Source organism: Boleophthalmus pectinirostris, unplaced genomic scaffold (assembly GCF_026225935.1).
Source record: "Boleophthalmus pectinirostris isolate CB_2022bp ecotype Guang Dong unplaced genomic scaffold, ASM2622593v1 HiC_scaffold_23, whole genome shotgun sequence".
Lineage (NCBI taxonomy): Eukaryota > Metazoa > Chordata > Actinopteri > Gobiiformes > Gobiidae > Boleophthalmus > Boleophthalmus pectinirostris.
This window is the reverse complement of record NW_026571207.1, coordinates 31,728,902-31,752,367: the sequence shown is the minus strand read 5'-3', so window position 1 is coordinate 31,752,367 and position 23,466 is coordinate 31,728,902. Positions and strand designations below refer to the sequence as shown.

The 23,466-nt window shown below is 38.2% G+C and overlaps 1 protein-coding gene across 1 annotated transcript in view; it reads left to right on the top strand.

The window, feature by feature from the left end:
* Positions 1-4,981: 4,981 nt before the first annotated feature.
* The window catches only part of fer1l4 (fer-1 like family member 4), a 38,968-nt gene continuing 20,483 nt past the window's right edge, over positions 4,982-23,466 (top strand). Inside the window, exons 1-24 of the mRNA XM_055159084.1 lie at positions 4,982-5,060; positions 5,162-5,217; positions 8,999-9,087; positions 10,392-10,491; positions 11,258-11,352; positions 11,860-11,901; positions 11,973-12,128; positions 13,063-13,123; positions 13,219-13,350; positions 13,820-13,882; positions 14,134-14,218; positions 14,316-14,481; positions 16,283-16,460; positions 16,882-17,068; positions 17,581-17,660; positions 18,121-18,243; positions 19,280-19,370; positions 19,468-19,550; positions 20,192-20,300; positions 20,884-21,100; positions 22,044-22,268; positions 22,409-22,496; positions 22,654-22,770; positions 23,254-23,406. Coding sequence (XP_055015059.1) covers positions 4,982-5,060; positions 5,162-5,217; positions 8,999-9,087; positions 10,392-10,491; positions 11,258-11,352; positions 11,860-11,901; positions 11,973-12,128; positions 13,063-13,123; positions 13,219-13,350; positions 13,820-13,882; positions 14,134-14,218; positions 14,316-14,481; positions 16,283-16,460; positions 16,882-17,068; positions 17,581-17,660; positions 18,121-18,243; positions 19,280-19,370; positions 19,468-19,550; positions 20,192-20,300; positions 20,884-21,100; positions 22,044-22,268; positions 22,409-22,496; positions 22,654-22,770; positions 23,254-23,406 — 2,775 coding nt within the window. The remainder of the gene's footprint in view (positions 5,061-5,161; positions 5,218-8,998; positions 9,088-10,391; positions 10,492-11,257; positions 11,353-11,859; positions 11,902-11,972; positions 12,129-13,062; positions 13,124-13,218; positions 13,351-13,819; positions 13,883-14,133; positions 14,219-14,315; positions 14,482-16,282; positions 16,461-16,881; positions 17,069-17,580; positions 17,661-18,120; positions 18,244-19,279; positions 19,371-19,467; positions 19,551-20,191; positions 20,301-20,883; positions 21,101-22,043; positions 22,269-22,408; positions 22,497-22,653; positions 22,771-23,253; positions 23,407-23,466) is intronic.

Genomic DNA, 23,466 nt, shown 5'->3' with positions numbered 1-23,466 from the left:
TGAACTCAGACCAAGTGTGTACTCTACATCAGTGGTTTTCATTTTTTTGTTCTCTATTTTTGTACTTTCTTCTGAGTATACATCCTAATTTGTGTAATAGTTATTATTAAGTATACATTTGTTTACTCATATTGGAATTGATTATTTTATTTGATTATTATATTTTCTTAATAATACACAAACATTCCTTAAGTTGTAATGTTGCCTAAAATACTCTTCAGTTTCACCTAAGTTTATCTGAAATCTGAAATAAGACAAATTAAGTGAAACTTTATTTCGATAGTACATGCAGAAACAACCGCAGCTGACTAAAGTGCTGAATAGGTCATAAAACATTTCAACAAAAGCAAAAAAGAAGCTAAGACAACATCTATCAATAAAATACATATTATTCTTTTGATAGATATTAGGCAAAACTGACTCTTTTAGCCAAGTTATAATCAAAATATAATCAAAAACAGACTTGGAGTTATGTTTTGTTTCATTCACACATTTTTGAGTTACCTTGCATTATTAGTCTGTGTACATCTCCAAATGCTCTGTTCCACCTTGTGATCTCATCAAGTGGTAGTTTTCTAGTTAAAAGCTCCTTTTATCTTTGTTTAGTGGAGGTTGGAAATTGGAAAAAAAAAAAGTTGGAAAATGATTCTAGTGAAGGTGTATGGAGTTTAAAACATGGTGAAGCACTTCCTATATTACCACATGACAGACACACCACATATTTTGAAAATAAAGAGTTGTTTGAAAAGAACTCAGCCTAAATATGCAAGTTCTGTGTGTGAATGAAACTCCAGGTATGTGTTGTGATGAAGAAACAACACTATATACAGATCAGATCCTTAACAAGTTGAACGACAAATCCAAACAATATCTGGTCTAAGAGAGGGTGCTGTGTTCTGTGTCTTGACTTCATGACCTAAATAAACATTATTAGTCCAATAATACTTAGCGTAGCTATTAAGATAGTTGCCCCTGTCTCTATCTCAATCAGTAACATGTCTTTAACACAGAGAAATATGAAATACATAATGCATTTACATTGCTCATTATAAGGCTACATGTCCTGAAGTTATAAAGTTGAGGTATAAATAAACAAACGTGAAATAATTTTCTCACAACAGCTTCAGAAAGTGGTACCCCAAAAATGTGATTATGAAAGGCAACTTCTGAAAGGACTTTAAACAATAAGATTAGAAAAGCTCAGTCTGTGAAATCCAAAATATATAAAGATGAGGTTCAATATTTGTGGATTATAAATTTGGAGATTTCTTCAAAAAACAGTTTAAGTAATTTTGGCCCCTGTTCTTTATCTGAAATGATGAAAACACCAGAACATGAACACAACATTCACTTGACCTATACATTATTCTCACAGTTTTTTGCATACCAGACGGATTCTCTTTCCCATGATGCTCTGAGGCCAAGGGCATTGTGCTTTTCTCAGTGTAGTGTGGCAGCTCCTTTTACACAAATATACAAATATTAAACTTGTTAAACTAGAAATACAGGAAACTTTTATACCTGTTCATATTAAACAGGTCTATCTAAATGTGTCTAAAACATAAAATGTCTTTGTGCATGTGTTTCTTAACCCAGAATTTCAGTGATTTCACACTTCTTGTAGCAAAAAGAGGCAACATCAACCATTCCAATTTTACTGAGAGAAAATTCAAACCAGACACAACACTTGATTTTGTAGTACTGATGAAGAGACTGGTCACTGTTTTGAGCTCCCTGAGTTCAGATGGGGAGATCTTCTATATCAGGGGTGTCAAACTCATTTTGGTCCGGAGGCCGTATCCAACCTACTTTGATCTCAAAGGGGCCGGATCAGAAAACTCATGGCATATAAACCCCAAAAATAACAATAAGTTCAAATATTTGTGCAGAAAAACGCAAATCTATTACAGAAATCTTTTTAATTGATGAACTCTTTCTTATTATAATATTATAATATTATGAACAACCTGACACTTTAAGAAAAATTCAATTTCAACACAATGTTTTAACATGAACTTGTATGTAAACAGGAATAAGTCAGTTTTTCTTGTAAAATCCTGCACTAGGCTCCACTTTTCTCATGTTGGACATTTTTCTCATGAGGGTGTCACAGTCAACAGTCAAAACGATCGTCCTTTAAGAGCGTTTGGAAAGAGACAAGTCTTCATTTGTGCTGCTCTGGTGGGAGGGGCCACGTACAGAGATGCTGGAGACGCTGCTATGATCAGCACCGCAGAAAATTACCAATATTTTAATAGAAAATATAATTAAAATATTTTAGTAGAAAATCACCCAAGGGCCACATTAAAGGTCTTTGAGGGCCGGATCTGGCCCCCGGGCCTTATGTTTGACACCTGTGTTCTATATATTTAAAGGTGAATTATGTCACTTTTCTGGTGCAGGGTCCATCATCTGCGTGTTTCCATGGATATGTCATTGCTCTGTCTGGAATGTTCCACATTATGACATTGAACAGCTCTATTTTAAATTAAATTATAGCTGGTTTTATAGCATCAAAACACCCAGAAAAACAGGCATTCAGACTGTGAGTGGGGTTGCCTCTATAAGGATCTGACCTGTAACTTGGTAAAGTTTGGTCTCCATGAAGATAGAAAGGTTTAATGCCATACTGTGAAACATTCCAGACAAAGCAACAACATTTTCTTGGAGAAAAGCATTCGACGGATCTTCAAAGAAGAGGAAGAAGAAGAAGACGATGAAGATAGTGACAATAAAGAAGAAGAAGTAGAAGAAGAAGAAGAGGAAGAAGAAGAAAAAGAAGGCAAAACAATGGAAAATACAGGATACCTATATCATCAACATCATCAAGCAGAGGTGGGTAGCACTTAAGTTACATTTACTTGGGTAACATTTTCAAGAAACTGTATTTTTCAGGGTAGATTTCAACATACTTTTACTCCTACTTGAGAAATATGTAGGTTATAATGACCAGATTTTCAAAATTAAAAAACTGGGACACCCTTGGTTTGTGGTGGTTAACAATAATAAAATTGTGAATCAAGTGCATCATTAAGGAAAATTACATTTTCTTTGTATTTTGGTCATTTTTAGCAGCTTTTCTGTATTACTGAAAAAAATGACAATTGATGTCTCTCTTTACTGTTGGCAGGGATCAGCCTGGTCAAAAATAGGGACACCTGGGACATTTCTTATATAAAACTGGGATAAATCAGTGGTTTTGTATAAATCTGCTGGAACAGGGGACACAGGGCTCAAAACTGGGACTGTCCTGGGTAAATAGAGCCGTCTGGTCACCCTAATGTAGGTAACACTATTTAAGTAGCAGTACCTCTCCTTTAGTACTCCGAAAAAAAATGTGGCAACTCCTCCCACTGTGAGTAAATCTACATGTGACAAAAGCTTTATGTCAACAATATAAAATGCTTTGGACATTTGTGTTTCTCTTTCTGATGTCATTTAGTTTTGGACAAGTTTTCCCAAATACTTTTTCTCTTGACTAATTGAGTGATTTCTTGGACCATTACTTTATACTTCTACTTGAGTAATTATTTATTTTATTTTATAATTTTATTATTATTTAGAAGTAACATGAGTTCCATTTTGGGTTCCTCTTCCCACCCTGACTTTCTCTTGACATCATTTCTGCAGGTTCACTTATTTTGTTTTGTTTGTCAGGATTAAAAAAAACTCAGACTTTTCCTTCCTCATCTCCTTGGACCAGTCCTTGAGCAAACATATGTCCCTCCCTTCATCAAACACACACTCACTGCTTCAGTTTTTGGTTTGGTTCTGGGGCAGGAGCAGAGGCAGTGGAGCTCAGGAGAAGCCAAAACACGTGAAAATACAGGTGAAACGACAGGTGCGACTATAGGTGAAAAAGCCGGTGAAACGACGCACCAGGTGGACACAAGTGAGGTACGAAGCTACATTTTTTAATCACATTTGTTCCAGTGGTGAGTGACTATGTGGAATTTTAAGGTCCTATATTACACAAAATTTACTCCTGTGAGTTTTAAGCCGAGTTATAATGTTATTACCTCATCAAAACATACATGGAGTTGTGTTTTGTTTCATTCACATGTTTCAGAAATCCTTTATTATTAGTCTCTCTACATCTCCTGGAAAAAAACACATATACCACTACCTATGGCATCAACACTGAAAATTCCATCCAAAAAGTATAGGGACAATTTTCATGCAAGGAGCAAATTTTTGTACCAGTTTAAACATTAATATAACTAAATAAAGGTGTTGTCTTGTATTTTTATAAGTCTAAACATAACTCTTGTGCAACGTAGACTAGACAAGACTTTAGAATTTGGTCTTTGTTAACATGGTTGATTAGTTAGGTTAGTTATGGAATTTCCTTGTAGGTCTGCTGTCCATATCCATCCATGTACTAATACAAAATATATAAAGGAAATAAAGTGAAATTTGAAATATAATTAACCATGTTTTGGTTAAATGAGTAGCCTGACTTGCCATATGCAGATGAATCACCTTACAAATATTGTGAATCTAAATAGATTAAGATAAAATTGTACTGTAATGCCTTCAAATATTGACACTCTCCAGAATATTTGGTGTTTCTGTTAAATTATACTCTTTTTGTTAGTGTTAAAATGTTTGTTTTGGTTTGAGGCTATATTCTCTTTGTCAGTACACAATTCCTTACTCTCACCGAGTTTTCTCTTTTATCCAGGACTGGTGCAAGGGATCATTATCATCATACCAAAAGTTACACTTGGTTTTCCTTCTCACAAGATCCACAATACATCCATATGGGAACATTCACCTGTCAAACTGTTTGGACAAAGTGTGACAAAGATGAGGACACTTCACCTGTCTGAAAACACTTCACCTGTCTGAGGACACTTCACCTGTCTGAGGACACTTCACCTGTCAGATCACATTTCTCCTGTCTAAGGACACTTCATCTGTCTGAGGACGTTTCACCTATCTGTGGACACCTGCCTCGTGGCAGGTGAGGCAGGTGAAGATGTCGATCAGTGTGACTCTTACGAAGGTGTGGAATTTACCTGGTCGCAGTGACAGGAAGGTCACACTCAAATTCAGAGGTAAAATGTCCAGTATTATATAATAAAATATGATATAAATGAAAATAACATCATATAATATAATTGTATCCTGTCATGACTCATGTTTGTTTGTCCATCAGGTTTCAGTCACAAAACGAGGATTCTTCAGAGCGAGGAAACAGCCGTCTTCAATGAGGTAAAACACATCTCTTTCCTTCCACAACTAAGCCCCACAGTCTCTTCAGGCTACACTTTCTGCAGATAGGTGCAAGGTTTGATTAGAGTTCATCTTCTGTCTGTTTACTCTGTGTTCTTGAGTGGCAGCCATGTTTGCAGATATAGTTAAATAGCTGTGAGGGTGAATAAATAGTGTTACTAATTGTACATGAGACAATAAACTCTTTAAAACTGCAAACAGTACACAGAGAACTGATTTGACCCCAAGAGCTGGTAATACAATATATCTGTCGTGGGACAAAACTCTTTTCTCTTTTTGTGGTCATTTTGTGGTGTCTCAATACAAAGCTTTACTATGGAAAACACAACATTGTTCAGTCTGCCCCTAAAGATGTTCTATTATTTAAGTTAATCAGTTTGCTGGCTCTGTCAATTTTTCAGATGTATATGTCCTAAACTAGTGTCCAATTTATAATAATATTAAAGGGCCTGTATTATGCTATATTCTAATCCAGCGTTCTCCAACCTTTTCCTCTGGTGAGCTACTTTTACAAAATAAAAATGCCAGAGAGCTATTAATTTCAGTGGTTACAAGAAATTAAGAGTCACAAAGAGTGGTTAGATGGGAACATTTAGATGAATATAAAACATAAGCCATTTATTAGTTCACGAAGTTAAGTATCAACATGATGCATTTACAATAGTAATAGCCATTTGATTAATCAAATTTGATATTACACCATAAGTATAATTCAGAAATCCCTTGGTGAGCTACGTGGAAGGGGTTTCCTTCCAGGTAGCTCCCGGGCTACAGGTTGGAGAACCCTGTTCTAATTTATATTATAATGTTGTTTTCTCACCACAAACAGACCTGGAGTTGGACTTTGTTTCATTCACACATGTTTAACACAGACATCCTGCATATTTAGTCTAAGTTCCTCCCTCAAAAAGAAAACACTCTGTTCCACCTTGTGAAGTCATTTGGTGATACAGGAAGTGCTCCATTATGTTTTTAAACTCCACACACCTTCACTAGAATCATTTGGATGATTTTAGCAGTGGAATTGCCAATCTCCACTGAACTAAAGGTAAAAGAAGCTGTTACACTTTGAGCTTTGGAGAAGAAGACAGATTAATAACAAAGGGTTACTCAAACCTGTGTGAATGAAACATAAAACAACTCTAGGTTTGTTTCTGACAAGGTAACCACATTATAACATGGCTTTAAACTCAAAAGAGTCAATTCTGCATGATATAGGACTTTTAAATGATTCAAATAAATACATGAATAAAATTATATAATACAAATGTATGTAATACATTTTTCTCTATACATTCATGTAAGTAAACTACAGAAGAAGTTTCAAATTGATCTCTCTAAGTGTAAAATTTTTCCCACTCCCCTGCAGTGTCTCACCTGAGCCCCTCCTGCTGAGCACACAGTGGCTCTCCTTCATCATACACGACTGTACAGATACTGCAGTCCTGTTCACACTGACAATACTGTAAAACTATTGTTCACTTTTATTAGTCTTTTGACAGGGGTTCTCAAACTGTCATGCATGTCCCACTGGTGGTACAACTCTTTAGAGACCAATTTTACTCCTAGTGACTTCAAATCACACTGGAGAGCATTTTTCAGATATTGAAAATTTAGCCATTTTTTTACACCAAGCTGCAGTCTCTGGGGACTCCCTAAAACATTGTTTTCCTATTCACCAGGTCTAAAAACAGACTTTTGACAAGACAAATTTTAATTTAGACTTTAAATTTAATAAAAACTTTTTCTTTTACTTCCTGTTGATGCATCTGAGTGGCAACATTTTCTCTCAAACACAGTAATGTCAAACAACAGTTCATTTTATTGGTGGTTAGGCGCACAAATGTTTTTGTCAATATATTTTTGCACACTCAGGATAAGTTTAGGTTTTGAAATGAATAAGTGAGGGTTTTTAGTAGGGATGGGCATGATTAATCAATTAATCGATAATTGATCATTAAGAATTTTATCGATTACATTAATTTTAATCGACAAACCGAATGTAGGTTGCTGTGCGTAGAGTGCACAAACAGGGGTCCGTACATGAGTCTCCCTGCACTCAGAAGGAGTGAGACACAAACAGTCGGTCAGTCTGCAACGTACCGAAGCACAAATGCGTATTTAACGATGACTTGTACAAGAAATTCCACGCTTTCTGTTGCGTTCGGGACAAGTGGGAGGCCATGTGCACAGTGAACAAAGCAGCACATATGTGTCGGTGTCCAGTGGGAAAAAGCTTTACCAGGTGAGAGTCGCACAATGTCGATGACGAGTCCCCACCTCCCACCCCCCGTACGGTGTCCTGGTTTTGACAAACGCAAATCTGGTCACACTAACCTGTATTCCACTGAGTCATGTCTTTTAATCCGACAGAAATTGATCGCATCAGCGCACAAGAGCTGTAGTTTTATCTTCGCTGAGTTTATGCAAATTAGCGATGCGGTTTTAAGTTTTGTTTCTGTGAGAGTTGCGCATAAGTGAATTAAACACATTATAATGTCAAACGGGCTGATGTGGCTCTAGAGTCGTTACGGTTTATATGTCGTAAAGTTGAATTTATTTATGCAGATTAGTAGTGCAGATAGTAATAATAATGATGATCATTTTAATTTAAAAACGTTAATGACTAATCGATAATCGATCGTTAATTCTTCCGACGATCGATTAAGAAAATTTCATCGAATGCCCATCCCTAGTTTTTAGTTAAGTTTGCTAACTGGGTCTGTAATTTTTTAGACAAAACAAAATTATGAATTAGTTAATAAACTTATGAATATAAATGCAAATAAAACAACTAAACTATGGCAATATGCTTGTTTACACAATCCTGCAGTCAAATATTTTATGCTAAATACATTTTTACAGATTTGGACAGTTAATTTGGTTATTTTTACTGTAAATTTACTGCATTTGTGGATCTTACTACAGATTTTAACAATACAATTTAATCATATAATACATATAATGATTGTAATTTGTTTTTTTGTTTGTTTGTTAGTTTGTTTTTACAACTTAATAAATAAATCCCAAATGAAAAAAAAAAAAAAAAAAAGATGAATTAGCAGCAGAATTCATTTTGGTGGCAGGGGCTGATGGGTAGTGTAGTCCAGATGCAGAAGCCCCTCCCACAGAGTGACATCACAGAACTCCCAGGCAATGGTGAGATCAGTGTTTGTTTTTCAGGCGTGAGTCCAAACTGATGTAAAACTCAATCTGATAACACTCTAGTTTCTTTCTCATAAAAGTCCATTGTGTAACTTTTCTTAAGTGGGGTACAAACATTAGACTTATCTATCTCCTTGGAAACAGTCAGGTAGTGAATCCAGGCCAAGTTACAGGTCAAATCTGTGGAGAGGCTGCTCACCATAAGAATTGGGCCTATGCAGTTAATCAAATTTTGATCGATATCGAAATTCTGTCTTTACTATTCGCCAGTGATCAGCCTGGATCTTTTTAATGAAGTCTACAGTCTGTCCTTTGTAAACACATTTCCTAGTAGTTTGGAGTAGAATTTGGAGGAAGAAATTTGACTATTTTTGGTGTTAAATTGCAGTTATTAAAAGTCAATATATGAAGAAAAAAGCAATTGTGAATCGTGAAAAGCAGCAAAACACCTGACAAATAATTCAGTGTTTAAGACCAATCTACATCTTCACAGAAACAAGCAAGAAAAGTTATATAAGAAAAGCTACATAGTGCACCTTTAATTCTGAGTTTATTACAGTAAACCTGTATTGAAACAGTATTTGTTATTTTGCAGTATTTTCGCTGGCCTCACTACGTTAACTTGGGCAAAGATGAAGTACTATCTGTCTGTGTCTACAACTGCAGCAGAATCTTCTCCAACAGGTCAGTCCCTAGATTATTTTAAAGGTGCGGTACCAGATTTTCAAAATGTAAAAAACATCTCCTCATTTACTCTTTCATTGTGTCTTTTTTCCTTGTCTCCTCTCTCCTCATCTCATCTTTCTTGTGTCCTCTTTCCATGTCTCTTCTTTCCTTGTCTCCTCTCTCTTCATCTCCTCTCTGCTCATCTCCTTGCTCCTTGTGTCCTCTCTCCTCATCGACTCTCCTTGTCTCCTCTCTCTTCATCTCCTCGCTCCCTGTGTCCTCTCTCCTCATTGGCTCTCTCCTTGTCTTTTCTCTCCTTGTCTCCTCTCTCCTTGTCTCCTCTCTGCTCATCTCCTTGCTCCTTGTGTCCTCTCTCCTCATCGACTCTCCTTGTCTCCTCTCTCTTCATCTCCTCGCTCCTTGTGTCCTCTCTCCTCATTGGCTCTCTCCTTGTCTTTTCTCTCCTTGTCTCCTCTCTCCTTGTCTCCTCTCTGATCTTCTCCTCTCTCCTTGTCTCCTCTGTCCCTGTCTCGTCTTTCTTGTGTCCTCTTTCCATGTCTCTATTTTCCTTGTCTTCTCTCTCCTCATCTCCTTGCGTCCTCTCTCCTCATCGGCTCTCTCCTTGTCTCCTCTCTCTTCATCTCCTCTCTGTTCATCTCCTTGCTCCTTGTGTCCTCTCTCCTTGTCTTATCTCTCCTTGTCTCCTCGCTCCTTGTGTCCTCTCTCCTCATCGGCTCTCTCCTTGTCTTTTCTCTCCTTGTCTCCTCGCTCCTTATGTCCTCTCTCCTCATCGGCTCTCTCCTTGTCTTTTTTCTCCTTGTCTCCTCTCTCTTCATCTCCTCTCTGATCATCTCCTCTCTCCTTGTCTCCTCTGTCCTTGTCTCGTCTTTCTTGTGTCCTCTTTCCGTGTCTCTATTTTCCTTGTCTCCTCTCAATTCATTTCCTTTCTCCTGATCTCCTTGCTCCTTGTGTCCTCTCTCCTCATCGGCTCTCTCCTTGTCTTTTCTCTCCTTGTCTCCTCTTTCCTCATCTTCTCTCTTCTTATCTACTCTCACTTCATCTCCTTTCTCCTCATCTCCTCTCTCCTTGTCTCCTCTCTCCTCATCTCCTGTTCTCCTATCTCTTTTTCTCCTTGTCTCCTATATCCTTGTTTCCTGTTTTCTTGTGTCCTCTCTCCCCGTCTCCTCTTTCCTTGTGTCCTCTCTCTTTGTCTCTTCTCTTCTCACCTCTTCTTTCCTTGTCTCCTCTCCTCATCTCCTCATTTCATCTTTCCTTGTCTCCTCTTTCCTCGCCTCCTCTCTCCTTGTCTCCTCTCCGTGCAGACTCCTGGGTCAGTTGGAGATCAGTCTGCAGCATGTGTTAACATCAGGGCGGTTAATTCTCAGAGAACCTCTCACTGACGCCAACTACAGTCTCACAAATGTAAGTACAGAGACACCCAGGTATATTAAGTCATTTTATTCTTAAATGTTACTGTAAGTTTTGTTGTTTTAAGTAAACCTTCTTTAACTGAAAGAGGCATATTAAATGGGCATTAACAACTTCATTTTACGAAAGAGGAGAAGCTTAAAGCCGTAGTGTGAAACATTACACAAAACTGATTCATGTGAGGTTTTAGCCATGTTATTATAGTGTTACCACTTCAAAAACGTACCTGACATTGTCTTTTGTTTCATTCACACGTTTGAGTGACCCTGATTTATTAGAGTGCATCTCCAAAGCTCAAAATACTCTGTTCCAACTTGTGATGTCATGAAGTAGTAGTTTTCAAGTTAACAGCGCCTTTTACCTTTACTTCAATAGCGACTAGCAATTCCAAAAATCCAGAAATTATCCAAATTATTCCAGTGAAGGTGTACGGAGTTTAAAAAGACAGCTGAGCACTTCCTGTATTACCACATGACATCACAAGGTGGAACAGAGTGTTTTCTGTTGGAGAGAAGAACTCAGCCTAAATATGCAGGATTTGTGTGTTAATGAAACAAAACACAACTCCAGGTCTGTTTGTGATGAAGAAACAACAGTATAACACAGGTCAGAAAATAAAATAGAACAGAATAGAACAGAAAATAGATCATAAAAATAACGTAATCTGGGCGCTTTCACCTAACAGAAAAAGTGACGTAGTGCATCTTTAATGAACTGAAGTGGTTATTGTAATTTCCAGTGTATTTTCTGTTGTGATTAGATTTACATTGAGTTGGACATCAGGTACCACCCGGTTCAAGGATCTGCAGGAAATTGGGATGGTCAAGACTTCATCCGACTAGAAGACAAAGACCAGTGAGAATTATAAAACATTACACTTCAGATCATACTAAATTTAAACCTATTATTGTTTATAATAGTAAGTAATAGTTTTGTCACAACATGACAAAAGTAAACACGATACTAACATTTCAAACTCAATTTCGATACTGAGGAATAGCCTCGATACAGATTCTGATACCACTTAATAAAAACACTCTTTACATAGACAATAGAATGTAATTTTCAACATTTAATAGTACTTTATTTTCTATTCCCATGTGGTATTTCAGTATATCTGTGTAATCCCTCAGTGGTCCAGGTAGGTTCCACAGAGGTCCATGGGTGTATACGAGTCTATGTGCTCTTATACTTGTTCTGATACAGCTCAAGATCATTTTAAAGCTTTTCAGGAAAGGTTCATTTCTGTCCTCAAATGCTCAAATGAGTATCTAGTTTCAATATTAGTTTTAGTATCGATTAATATCTATACTTTTGACAACCTTGGTAAATATGCTCCTTATTGATTCTTAATGTTTCCAGTTCACTTGTGATCAGAAATGACGCTTTTGATGATATTGAGAGGTGAGTATTACAATATTATACGTATTGCATTTGACGTTTACACAAATCTAAAAATATATGTTCATTTGTAGTCAGCTGTCAGGGATCCGTCCCATCCAATTAGAGCGCGAAGTTCGGCGCTTAGGGAGGGAGTTAGTGACAAGTGGTGAAGATGATTATGACAGCGATGAAGACTGGGACGAAGACTACACTGAGTTGGAAGCGGTCACGTCCACACAACTGTTCAGGTAAAGCCACCAGGGGAAGTTTTCTTCTATTAATACTTTACAGCCACTAACGGGGGTTATAGAGACATTTTTATGAATAAATACTGTATAGAAAAACAAGGAGAGCATAAACATGAATAGATCCATTAAGATACTGAGACTAATAATTTCATTTATGAATACTACACATTGCCAAACGGGGAGTAGAGAGCCACTTACTTGACCCGGTTTTGTCTTCATAAACCCCTTTTGCTACAGTTTTAAACTATTTACATTCAACAATCACAAACTATCGAACAATGGAAGAGATGTTATTTTAGACAGCCACTAGGGAAAGTGGAGGTCCATTTACTCAAGTGTACCAGCCATTTTATTGTAGATGCTGTGAGCACTTTGCATGGGGCGATCTAAATAGTTCTACACATAGAGTGAACCACCCTCAGAGAGAGTCCAGGGTAATTTTTATATTCAGTATGTTCTGCTGTTTGTAGCCACCAGGGGAAGTAGACAGTTATGCATTCTTGTGATACTGCTTAATCTAGGGTGACCATATTTTCGTTTGTGAAAACCCAGACACCTCACAGGGGGTGGGGCCTCGACACTGAGCTACTCTCACCTCGCAACCTGTGCACATGGCCTCCCACTTGTCCCGACCAGGACGGAAAACAGGGAATTTCTTGTGCAAGTCATCGTTAAATGCACATTTGCACTTCAGGATGTTGCAGACTGACCAACTGTTTGTGTCTGCTCACTCCTTCTGAGTGCAGAGAGCTATGAGAAATGCTCAGTTTAATGGCACAATGAAAGATAATGAAAACCTGGACATTTGCATCACTTAAAAAAAAACAAACCTGGACGTCTAGGACAGGACGCAAAAAATGGACGTGTCCCGGGAAAAACGGACGTTTGGTCACCCTAGTTTAATCCAGATAATAAATGTACTCTTTTTTTTCAGTCGTTGCAGAGCTCTGTCCAAGAGAGAAGCAGCAGCCACTCCCAAAGTCCAGAGTTTTCAGGTCTGATCTTGGTCTTAATTTAAATTTAAAGTAATTTAAAGAAAATTAAGTGTGTTTCAAATGAATACTTTGCATTTCTTTCTTGTTATTATCAGATAAGTGTGAATGTTCTGGAGGCTCAGAAGCTGGCTGGAGTCAATATAAATCCAGTCGTGTTTATCCGAGTCGGGAATCACAAAAAACACACAGCCACTCAGAAGTCCACCAACTGTCCATTCTATAATGAGGTAAACAAAGTCAAATGTTCTAGACCTGAAAATATAGTGAATTTAAAAAAGACGTAAATTTTTTTCCTGGTATTCATTAACAAACTCCACTCCTGTATGCCCCTGGGACAGCAGATGAAAATCAACCTGTGGGTTTAATCTGGCATATTTCCCTTTTCCAAATAAAATAAAAATAAATAAACATGGTAAATGGTCACATTTTTATACAGCACTTTTCCACCTTCAAGTCACTCAAAGCGCTTTACATCAAGGAACCACTCACCCATTCACACACACACATACACCAGTGCACCCAGACACCTAGGGGCAAGGTGGGTTAAGTGTCTTGCCCAATGACACAATGACAGCATTCATCTGTGGGAGCTGTTTTTGCCTTTTGTTCTCTGTAAATTCCAATATTTATAATTCATGATATAAACAGGTCCATTAAATTCCATGTTTAAAACTCCAGAACTGATTTTTGTTTCAGAATTTTGTGTTCGAGCTTCAGGAGGCTCCAGAGATGCTCTTCGACAAAGTCATCGAGATCAAGGTCAGTGCTACCTTCACTGCACCACCATCCTCCAGCCATTTTAAAAAGGATTATTTGAATATTATCCTTTGTTAATAACAATCAAAAGTTATTCCTCAATTTCCTAACAACAACTAGCATGGTAACAGTGCTCATCTGCATTAAAATCTCAGTTTCACCCCAAGAGCTGCTTTTACAATGTATCTGTGCTTTGGCAAATCTTGGAAATATTTCTGTCTCTTTACACGTTCCTACTTATTTATTTATTTCAGGTGTTTCACAGAAAAACGCTGCCATTTCTCTTGGATCTGATTGGATTGTTCAAAATGGATATAAGGACTGTCTTCAACCAACCAGGTACCAGATATCTGTTCTCCAAGCATTCATAAGTAATCATAAGCGTTACAATGTCTTTGAATACTTGTCTTAAAGCTTCAGTTGTGACTTGTTGCAGATCAGCGCTTCTACCAGCAGTGGGCTCCGCTGAGTGACCCCACCGACACACGCTCTGGGGTCAAAGGTTACGTGAGGGCGACGGTTGGTGTCCTGATGAAGGGGGACAGTCTGGGCACCAGCATCGAACCGGGGTCCCATTCCCACGGATCGCCTGAAATCGAGAAGTGAGTTACCGCACAGTTCTACCATCTGTCCCAAATATTTATCTAAATTTTGGGGATCGTTAAATCCTTCCCCCGACCAGTATCACAGGTTGTTGATGTGTCCTTGAGCAAGACACTTCAACCTCTTAAGTTTTTTGTGAGGACCCTTTGCAGTATTCTTCTTTGGCACCTAGTTTCCTATCACTGATAAATGATCTATTGATTATCCACAGGCATGCTAATCTTATACCCCAAGAGAAACTATAATACCATAAAATACTACTAATAATATTAATTAATAAAACTTGAACAAAAATACCAAGTCTAAACCAGATCTAAACCAGGTCTATTGTAGAACTAAATCAGGTCAAGTTTTTACTGGTGATATTCATGGTCTATATTTGTTAAAAGTATAATTTGCATTCATTATAGAAATGCATGTTGCTCCCCTCCCCCTAGTGTCCAGGAACCTGTACTGGCACGCAGATTCCCATGTTAGCTCGGATTTAGCGTCTATGGCAGAAGAAGTACTCAGAAGATACAGATACTGGAGCAAAAATATACTCAAGTAAAAGTATCACATGAAAAAATCAACTTAGGTAAAAGTATTAAAGTACCTGGCTAAAAATGTTCTGTGCAGATTTTGAGATCTAATAAAGCTTCAAATTAGTAATGATTTTGATTCAGATTTGTGCTGAGGTTTGATCAGCAGAATTAACTGAATCAAGCATTTTTTCCTACCTGTTTTAATTGTATATTTTTTGTTCAAATTACAAATGTGTTAAAAAATAAACTCTCAGCCTTTTCACCAGGTTGCATTTACTGTATTTTTCGGGCTGTATGCCGCACTTTTTTCATGGTTTCGAATGGTCCTGCGACTTCCTCAGGTGCGGCTTATGTATTAAAATATATAATTTTGCATGTTCGTCATTTTCATACTGACAGCCACGAGAGGGCGCTCTAGGCTTATGTGCCAGTATCTGCTACTCCTGTATGGAGTAACTCCTGTAAATGGATCTATTAAAATAATAACTCCTGTACCACTGTCACTGGGCATTCTACTCTGGTTCTACTGCACATGTCTCCTGCAGAAAGAGCCTCCGTCCTGCTGCAAACAGTGAAATCTGCAGCCAAAAACAATAATCGAGCAGCAGAAAGAAAGTTTGGAGTGAGGGAGACACTTATGAGGCACTGGCGAAAAGCGGAGGATACTCTTAACTGCAAGGAAGAGAACAAAAAAGCGGGCTAAAAGCTAGACTTGGTGATCTGGAGTGAAATGGGGAGTTTGGTAAACTTTTTAAGTTCTGTTGTTCATGCTATAGTTATCTGAATAACTGTTCATGTGTTACGTTAACGTACTGGACACCTATTCAGCCTGTTAATCTCTGTTCCAATGTTATTATTACTATAACCTGCCTTTCATGATGAAATGTCCGTTCTTGGTCTCTGATTTTACAAAATAAATTTCCCCCAAAAATGGCATTTATAGTACGGTGCGACTTTTTCTTCTTCATCCTGCATTTTGCTGGTTGGTTGGCTGGTGCGAGCTGTACTCCGGAGCGATTTATAGTTCGAGAAATACAGTTAATAATAAAAAAAAAAAACTTTTACTTTTCAGTCAGTAAAAAGTACAGATACCTGCTCTCATATGTAGTGAAGTAAAAGTAAAAAGTATCCACTTTAAAATGTACATAAGTAAAATACATATAATGTACATAAAATGTATACGTAAGCACAGTACTTTACTATTTTTACTTTGTTACGCTCCATCACGGCTTAGCTTTACTATAGCATTACTATTATTACTTCTACTGTCCCACAGAAACCTGATGCTTCCTCGGGGCATGTCTAAAGAGCGGCCCTGGGCCCGGTTCAGGGTCCGGATTTACCGAGCCGAGGGCCTCCCCACTATGGACTCTGGACTCATGGCCAAGATGGACGTGTCTGACCGCACGGTCTTCATCGACCCGTACGTGCAGGTCACCTTCTGTGGGCAGCAGGTGAGCACAAACTGCCTGCAAATATACGGTCTTCACTGTATTTCATTATTTTCATTTCTTTGAGGTTTCTACATGATTTTCCTTGGTTAAAGCCACAATATGTAACTTTTTAGTTCTGTTTATTGAACTGAAAAAGATCTTCCACAGTATTCATATAATAAATTCTAGTACACCTCAAAGTAAAGCTATAACATGGATAAGCGCTGACAGCTGACCAAAATAATTACTACATAAAGTTTATTGAATTCAGCTTTAAAATAAATGTAATTCAATATTTTTTATAACACCTTTGTGATTGATTAGTTGATTGAAAGTTCTTAAAAGCTGATTAATTAAATGAATCAACACACAGCAGTATTTATATAATTCCTAAACCATGAAAACCCTGCAGTATTTTGACCTTTGACTCTGCCCTTTTCAGGGTGAGACCTCTGTTGCTGGGGCGAGCAGTTTTCCCGTTTGGAATGAAGAGATTTTGTTCATCGAGCAGTTTCCTCCTTTAGCTCAGCGAATCAAAATCCAGATCCTCGATGACTCAAAGACCGGAGATGTCGCTTTGGCAACGCACTTCCTGGACCTGCAGCAGATCTCAGACCCAACCAGGAATGGTCAGTTGGGATTTAAACCCTATCAAACTGAACATCTGCATATGACATGATTTTAATTTTGATCTTCGTTTAGTCCTTCAATTTGACCAAACTTGACTGATCTACAAGAGAAATTACATGGTCACAGTATAGTTCAATGCATAATAGTTCTTCTCTCAAACAGAAAACAATCTGTTCCCCCTTGTGATGTCATGCGGTAATACAGGAACTGTGTTTTTATACTCCATACACCTTCACTGGAATCATTCGGATTTGGAATTGTAAATCTCTACTGAGCTAAGGGTAAAAGAGAGCTGCTAACTTGAAAACTACCACTACATAACATCACAAGGTGCATTTTGAGCTTTGAAGATGTAGACTAATAATAAGTAATTAAACAATAACTCAAAACAAAGTTGATCATCTACATATGCCTTGATTTTATTTTTGATCTTGGGTTAGTCCTTCAGTCCATTTGAGCATACACACACATAACACAATAATTAATTTACTACAAAATCTTTATATTTCAGGTTTTAATCCCACATTTGGTCCAAGTTGGGTGAATTTGTACGGATCCCCTCAGAACTCTACTCTGAGAGATATACACCAGGTTTGAGACACTTGCTCACAATTTTTACTTAAAGGTGCATTGTGTAACTTTTCTGGTAGAGGGTCTGTCAAATACTTTTCTCCATGGAAATGTTATTATTACTTTATCTGGAAAGTTTCACAGTACGGCATTAAATCTTCATGGAGACCAAACCAGATCAAGTTACAGGTCAGATCTGTGGAGAGGCGACCCCACTAACAGTCAGAATGCCTGTTTTTGTAGGTATTTTTGGAACGGTAAAACTACCTGTAATTGAATAAATGTAAGGTAGAGCTGTTTAAAGTCATACTGTGGAATATTCCAGGCAGAGCAGTGACTTCTCCATAGAAACAAGCAGGTGACAGACCCTCAACCAGAAAAGTTAATGCACCTTTACATTTTTTGACATTTGACAAAAATTAGTTTCTCATGAATTTGCTCTCTTAGTATAAAAGACTGAAATTGCAATACTTCTTGCAAGGCTCTAAATGAAGGACTTGGAGAGGGCATTTTTTATCGAGGCCGGATCCTGATCGCTCTAACTGTGGAGGTCTACACTTCTCCTTCAGCTAATAATGAGGTCCCAACTGGTGCTGTGGCAAAGGTAAGATTTAAAATTTCAACATTAAAGCACCCATCTTTCACCATTTTCTGATCTGTGTTACAATGTTGTTTCCTCATCACAAACAGACCTGGAGTTGTGTTTTGTTTCATTCACACATGTTTAACACACAAACCCTAGATATTTAGCCTGAGTTCTTCTCTCAAACAGAAAAAAGTTTTACCTTGATGTCATGTGGTAATACAGGAAGTGCTTCACTGTGATTTTAAACTCCACACACCTTCGCTTGAATCATTTGAATAATTTCAGCCATTGCAAATCTCTACTAAGCTAAAGGTAAAAGGAGCTGTTAACCTGAAAACGTCCACTACATGACATCACAAGCTGGAACAGAGCATTTTGCGTTTTCGAGATGCAGACAGACTTATAATAAAGTGTTACTCAAACATGTGTGAATGAAACAAAACAGAACTTCAGGTATTTTTTGAGAAGCTAAAAGCTTAAAGCTCATGAGTCAGTTTTGTGTAATATAGGATCTTTGTAAAATAAATTTAAAAAAAGTTCCATACAGTTTTATTGCAGAAATGTATTCTTTATTATTATTACATTATCTTTTATTCAAGCTTATTTTTATGTTGTGTGGCCGTGGGATATATGTGTGTTCATAATTTATTTGTTAAAACTTAAAAGTGCACTATGTAACTTTTTTGGTGCAGTGTCTCCATGGAGATGTTATTGCCTTCATCAGTAGGGCTTTAAACGTATCTGTCTCTGTTATTTATTCAATCTCCGATGTTTTTATTGGTGAAAAAAATATCTGAAAAAACATATGTTACATAGAGCAGCCTCTCCTCTCACTGGTGGTTTCCATGGAGATAGACAAATTAAATGAAAGACTGTGGAACATCTAGGCTTTGCAGTAACATCTCCCCAGAGCCGAGCAGGTGGTGGACCCTCAACCCCACCTTTAAAATAATGCAAACATGATGAGTGCTGTTGCTTTCACTTTCCACTTTAACAAAAAGCATGGTGAAAAAGCTATTCGTAACATGGCACTAACTGAGCCGTGTTTTTGAAGGTGAAAGGGGCTCTGGGTAAACTGGGATTGAGGAAGAAGAGGAGCAGTAAGAAGAAGAACCAGGAGCAAAGCACAGGTTTGTACAGCACTAGTTTCTTTCATTTTGTTATAATTCCATATGTATATTTATGTTTAGTTTTGCCCTCTTTTAAATGTGTCTTCCTCCGCTGCAGCTCCTCCTCCTTCAGTATCTGGAGACAGCACCGAGGACTTTGGGGAGGTTCCTGAAGCTGTAACCGTGGAAACAGAAGAAATCCACCCACTTCCTGAGGTCAGAAACACAAATACGAATGTAATGCTTTCCCCGCAGCAGAGGATGGGTCAAATGCAGAATACATTTTTGCTTTAAGGGGACAATATAAACAAATATCTGAGAAGGTGAGAAGAATTCACATGAAAGTACCTGATTTTGACTGAACTTGAGAAACAGAGCAAGTTTCTTAACAACAACTAACATGCTAATAGTGCACTTCCTCATTAATTGCATGAAGACAGCACACAGTGGTCTCAGTTTGACCCCAAGAGTTTCTTTCATGATATAGCTGTACTGTGGTAAAACCATTTTTCTGCTACAAAAATTTGGTTACTTGGGCACTTGTTGTCAAGGCGGCCGACTTAAATATTAAGTGCTGCGGGAAACACTGTGATTGGTTGTTGTGCCCAATATCCCTGCTATGATTTTTGGTTGCCTCCATGTTTTTGATCCTGATTGGTTATTTGCTCTCAGCATTTTTAGTGAATCTCTACTCTTTGTTTTGACTGACTGGCTGTGTCCCTTGCCTGACAATGCCATCCTGATTAGTTAATAGCAACATTTCTTTTTATATATATGTAATATACAAGGAACTGAAGGGATGGCACTGTCAGGTAACTCCCTCTTCTTGATCCTGGTTGGTTGCTTTGTATTCACAGGGTTTTCTGGGGGAGAAGCAGGAGTTTGTGTTGTTTGCATCGCTGTTTGAAATCACCATGATGGACCCAAGTGTGGGCAACAAACCACTCAACTTTGAACTGTCCATCGGTAATAAAAAACAAACAAACCTTAAACTTACCATTTTATGCGGTTTTAGTTTATGTAATATACGTGTCATACTATTATTTTATACAAGAAAATGTTTGTTTATCTTGCACCTAATGTAAATATATACATAAATTTATATATTGATAGATAATTTTCAAGCAGGAAAAATAAAGTTTGCTGTTACACATTTTTATAAACTGTCCTGGATTGGAAGGTACGTCCTCAAGTTAACAGCTACCTTTTACCTTTAAGAGATGGACAATTCCAGGGCTGAAATTATCCTAATTATTCTAGTGAAGGTGTGTGGAGTTTAAAAACACAGTGAAGTGTTTCCTGTGTTATCACATAACATCACAAGGTGTAGTGTTTTATGTTTGAGGGAAGAACTGCTCAAACATATGCAGAGCCTAAATATGCAGGATTTGTGTGTTAAACATGTGTGAATGAAACAAAACACAACTCTAGGTATGTTTTTGATGAAGAAACAACATTATAACCTAGATTAAAAAAATAGCGTATTATGGGCCCTTTATAGTCAGTCAGTCTCTTTTTAGTATATCTTCAGCCCAGGTTTCTTTCTCAGGTAATTTTGGTAAAGCTGTGGAGGTGGTGCGGAGGCGCGCTCAGAGCAGAGAGGAGCTGCATAGGAGCCGTCAGGAGCTGAGTGAGGAGAGCCAGGGCCTTCTGGAGTCTGAGGAAGAATTGGACCGAGACCCGGACCCAGAACTGAACCCAGAACCAGAACCTGAGAACCACTCTGTAACTGAGCCAATGAAGGCAGAGTACACCGAGTATGACAGGTAATACATATGCCCGTACAATATTGATCATGAAGTTAAATAACCTAGTGCTTTTTGGTTTGCTTTTGACACATTATTACACATCTATGGGGTATTAACTGTAGACACATAACATATTATTTAGATCACCGTGGCATGTAACCTTTTATTGTTTTGAAAATGCTGAATTCACTAAAAAACATATTATGTTTAACTCCCTTTGCTCTTCGCATTAAGTCACTCCCCCTTCAGAGCGCTATCACAAGACAGTCTGCATACATTTCGCTAATTAAACTACAGCGCATCTCATCATGTTTGTCAAGTTTTAGTGCAAGTTTTTGTATCCTGCTTTTGTATATTTATGAAAAATTGTCCTGGAGCATGAGTTATGTGGGTTTGTGGGCTGAGTTTTGGACAGGATTGCATAATCTTTTTGCGGCAGCAAGTCACCACAAAAAACTGCTCAAACCATACTTAAGAACATTCTCCACAAAAATTTCCATAGAGACAAGTAGGTAGAGGCCCTTCTATTCTATGCTTGAATCAGTTTTGTGAAGATGCAAGTCCACTCACAGTAGGCTCACAGTAGGTTACACGGTGCAGCTTTAAGCATGCTTCAAATCTCATTAGTTAGACTTAGATAAACTTTATTGATCCACAAGCCCAAATGCTCTGTTCCACCTCATGATGTCATGAATCGGAACATTTTCAAGTTAACCTTGAGTTCAGAAGTGACTGGCAATCTGAGGGCTGAAATCATCCAAATGATTCTATTGAAGGTGTTTAAAAACACAGTGAGGCACTTCTTGTCCACTTATAGTGGAGTGTTTTCTGTTTGAGAGAAGAACTCATACTAAATATGGAGGATTTGTGTGTTAAACATGTGTGAATGAAACAAAACACAGCTCCAGCCAGAAAATAGTGTAATATGGGCCCTTTAAAAACTTCTTATTTGGTTTTCCAGGTCTTTCCGGTGCATCCCTCTCCAGTCACGGCCTAAACCCTGTCTCTGGGTCCTGTCCCGGTTTGAAGACCACAGTCCTCGACTGTATCAGTCCAGCTGGCTCCACAAGATCTCTGACCGCCTGGAGCTGGGTCTGGAGCAGGTGGAGAGGCTTCTGAGGAGACCAGGGTCCAACGCCAAGAACAGACTGCAGGAGGTGCTGTTGGAGCTAATCGCATCCTGCAAGTATGGAATGAGAAAGGACTAAACCAGGACTAAACCCAGATTAAATGAGCTCTAAACCAGGACAAAACCAGGACTAAACCAGGACTACACCAGAACTAAACCCGGTGTTAACCTAGTCTCTCCCTCTCTCTCTTTCTCAGACATTTCAGTGTTTTTTCAGACAGACGCTCTCAGTTCAGACCCAACACTTTGGACCGCTGTCGTAAAGACTTCCTCAAGAAGAACCTGGTGAGTTCAGGCTCCTTTCTTCTGTCTCGGTCTCGCTCTGTCTCGGTCAATCCTTCTCACTACCGCTCTTTCTCTCTTACTTCCTCTCTCTCCCCATCTCTCTCTACCCCTCTCTCTCTCTCTCCTTTACTTACTGTCGAAACCTGATCTATTGCAGGTGATCTTGGCCCGTCAGGCGGTCAGAACGCGCCGGAAAATCACCAAACGAAACATCAAACAGAAACTAACCGACGCCAGGAAGATACTCAAGAAGCTTCGCCTCCTAGCTCATGAGGTCAGAGGTCGCAAGGTCATGAGGGGCCAAACCTGGTTTACTTTCACACCAGCCTACACATCTCACATTTATATACTCCTGAGGCAGTATTAAAGGACCCATGCTAAAATGAGTTATTGGAATTATGTCATAACATTGTTAATTGAAAAACAAACCTTTAGCTGTATTTTGCTTCATTCACACTGGTTTGATGAATGATGTTTAGTAAGTGCACTTCCTCTGAACACTCCAAAAACATGCAATTTTGAATTTTCCAGGGTTGTTACATCACAGGTATTATTTTCATCTTTAAAAGGCCAGTAACAATTAAAATACAAACAATGCATCTTTGTGATCCTCAAATAAAGGCGCTGATTTGACTTTTACATACATATACGTTATCCATAATAAACCAAAGCTAAAGTATTCATTTTTAAATTCATAATATAGGATAGTTAACTTAATAGGCAATTTATGAACCTGTTGCCTATGTCTCTTTCTCAGCCTCAGAGCACAATTCCTGATGTGTTGCTATGGTTACGCTGTGGTAGAAAACGATTGGCTTACGTCCGGATCCCCGCCTACTCCATCCTCTTCTCAGTGGTGGAGGAGCAGAAGGGGCGGGACTGTGGCCATGTGTCCACTTTTTACATGAGGGTGAGTTGTTATTATGTAGTATCTGATTAATAAGTTTCATTTTTGTTTATTATTGTGTAA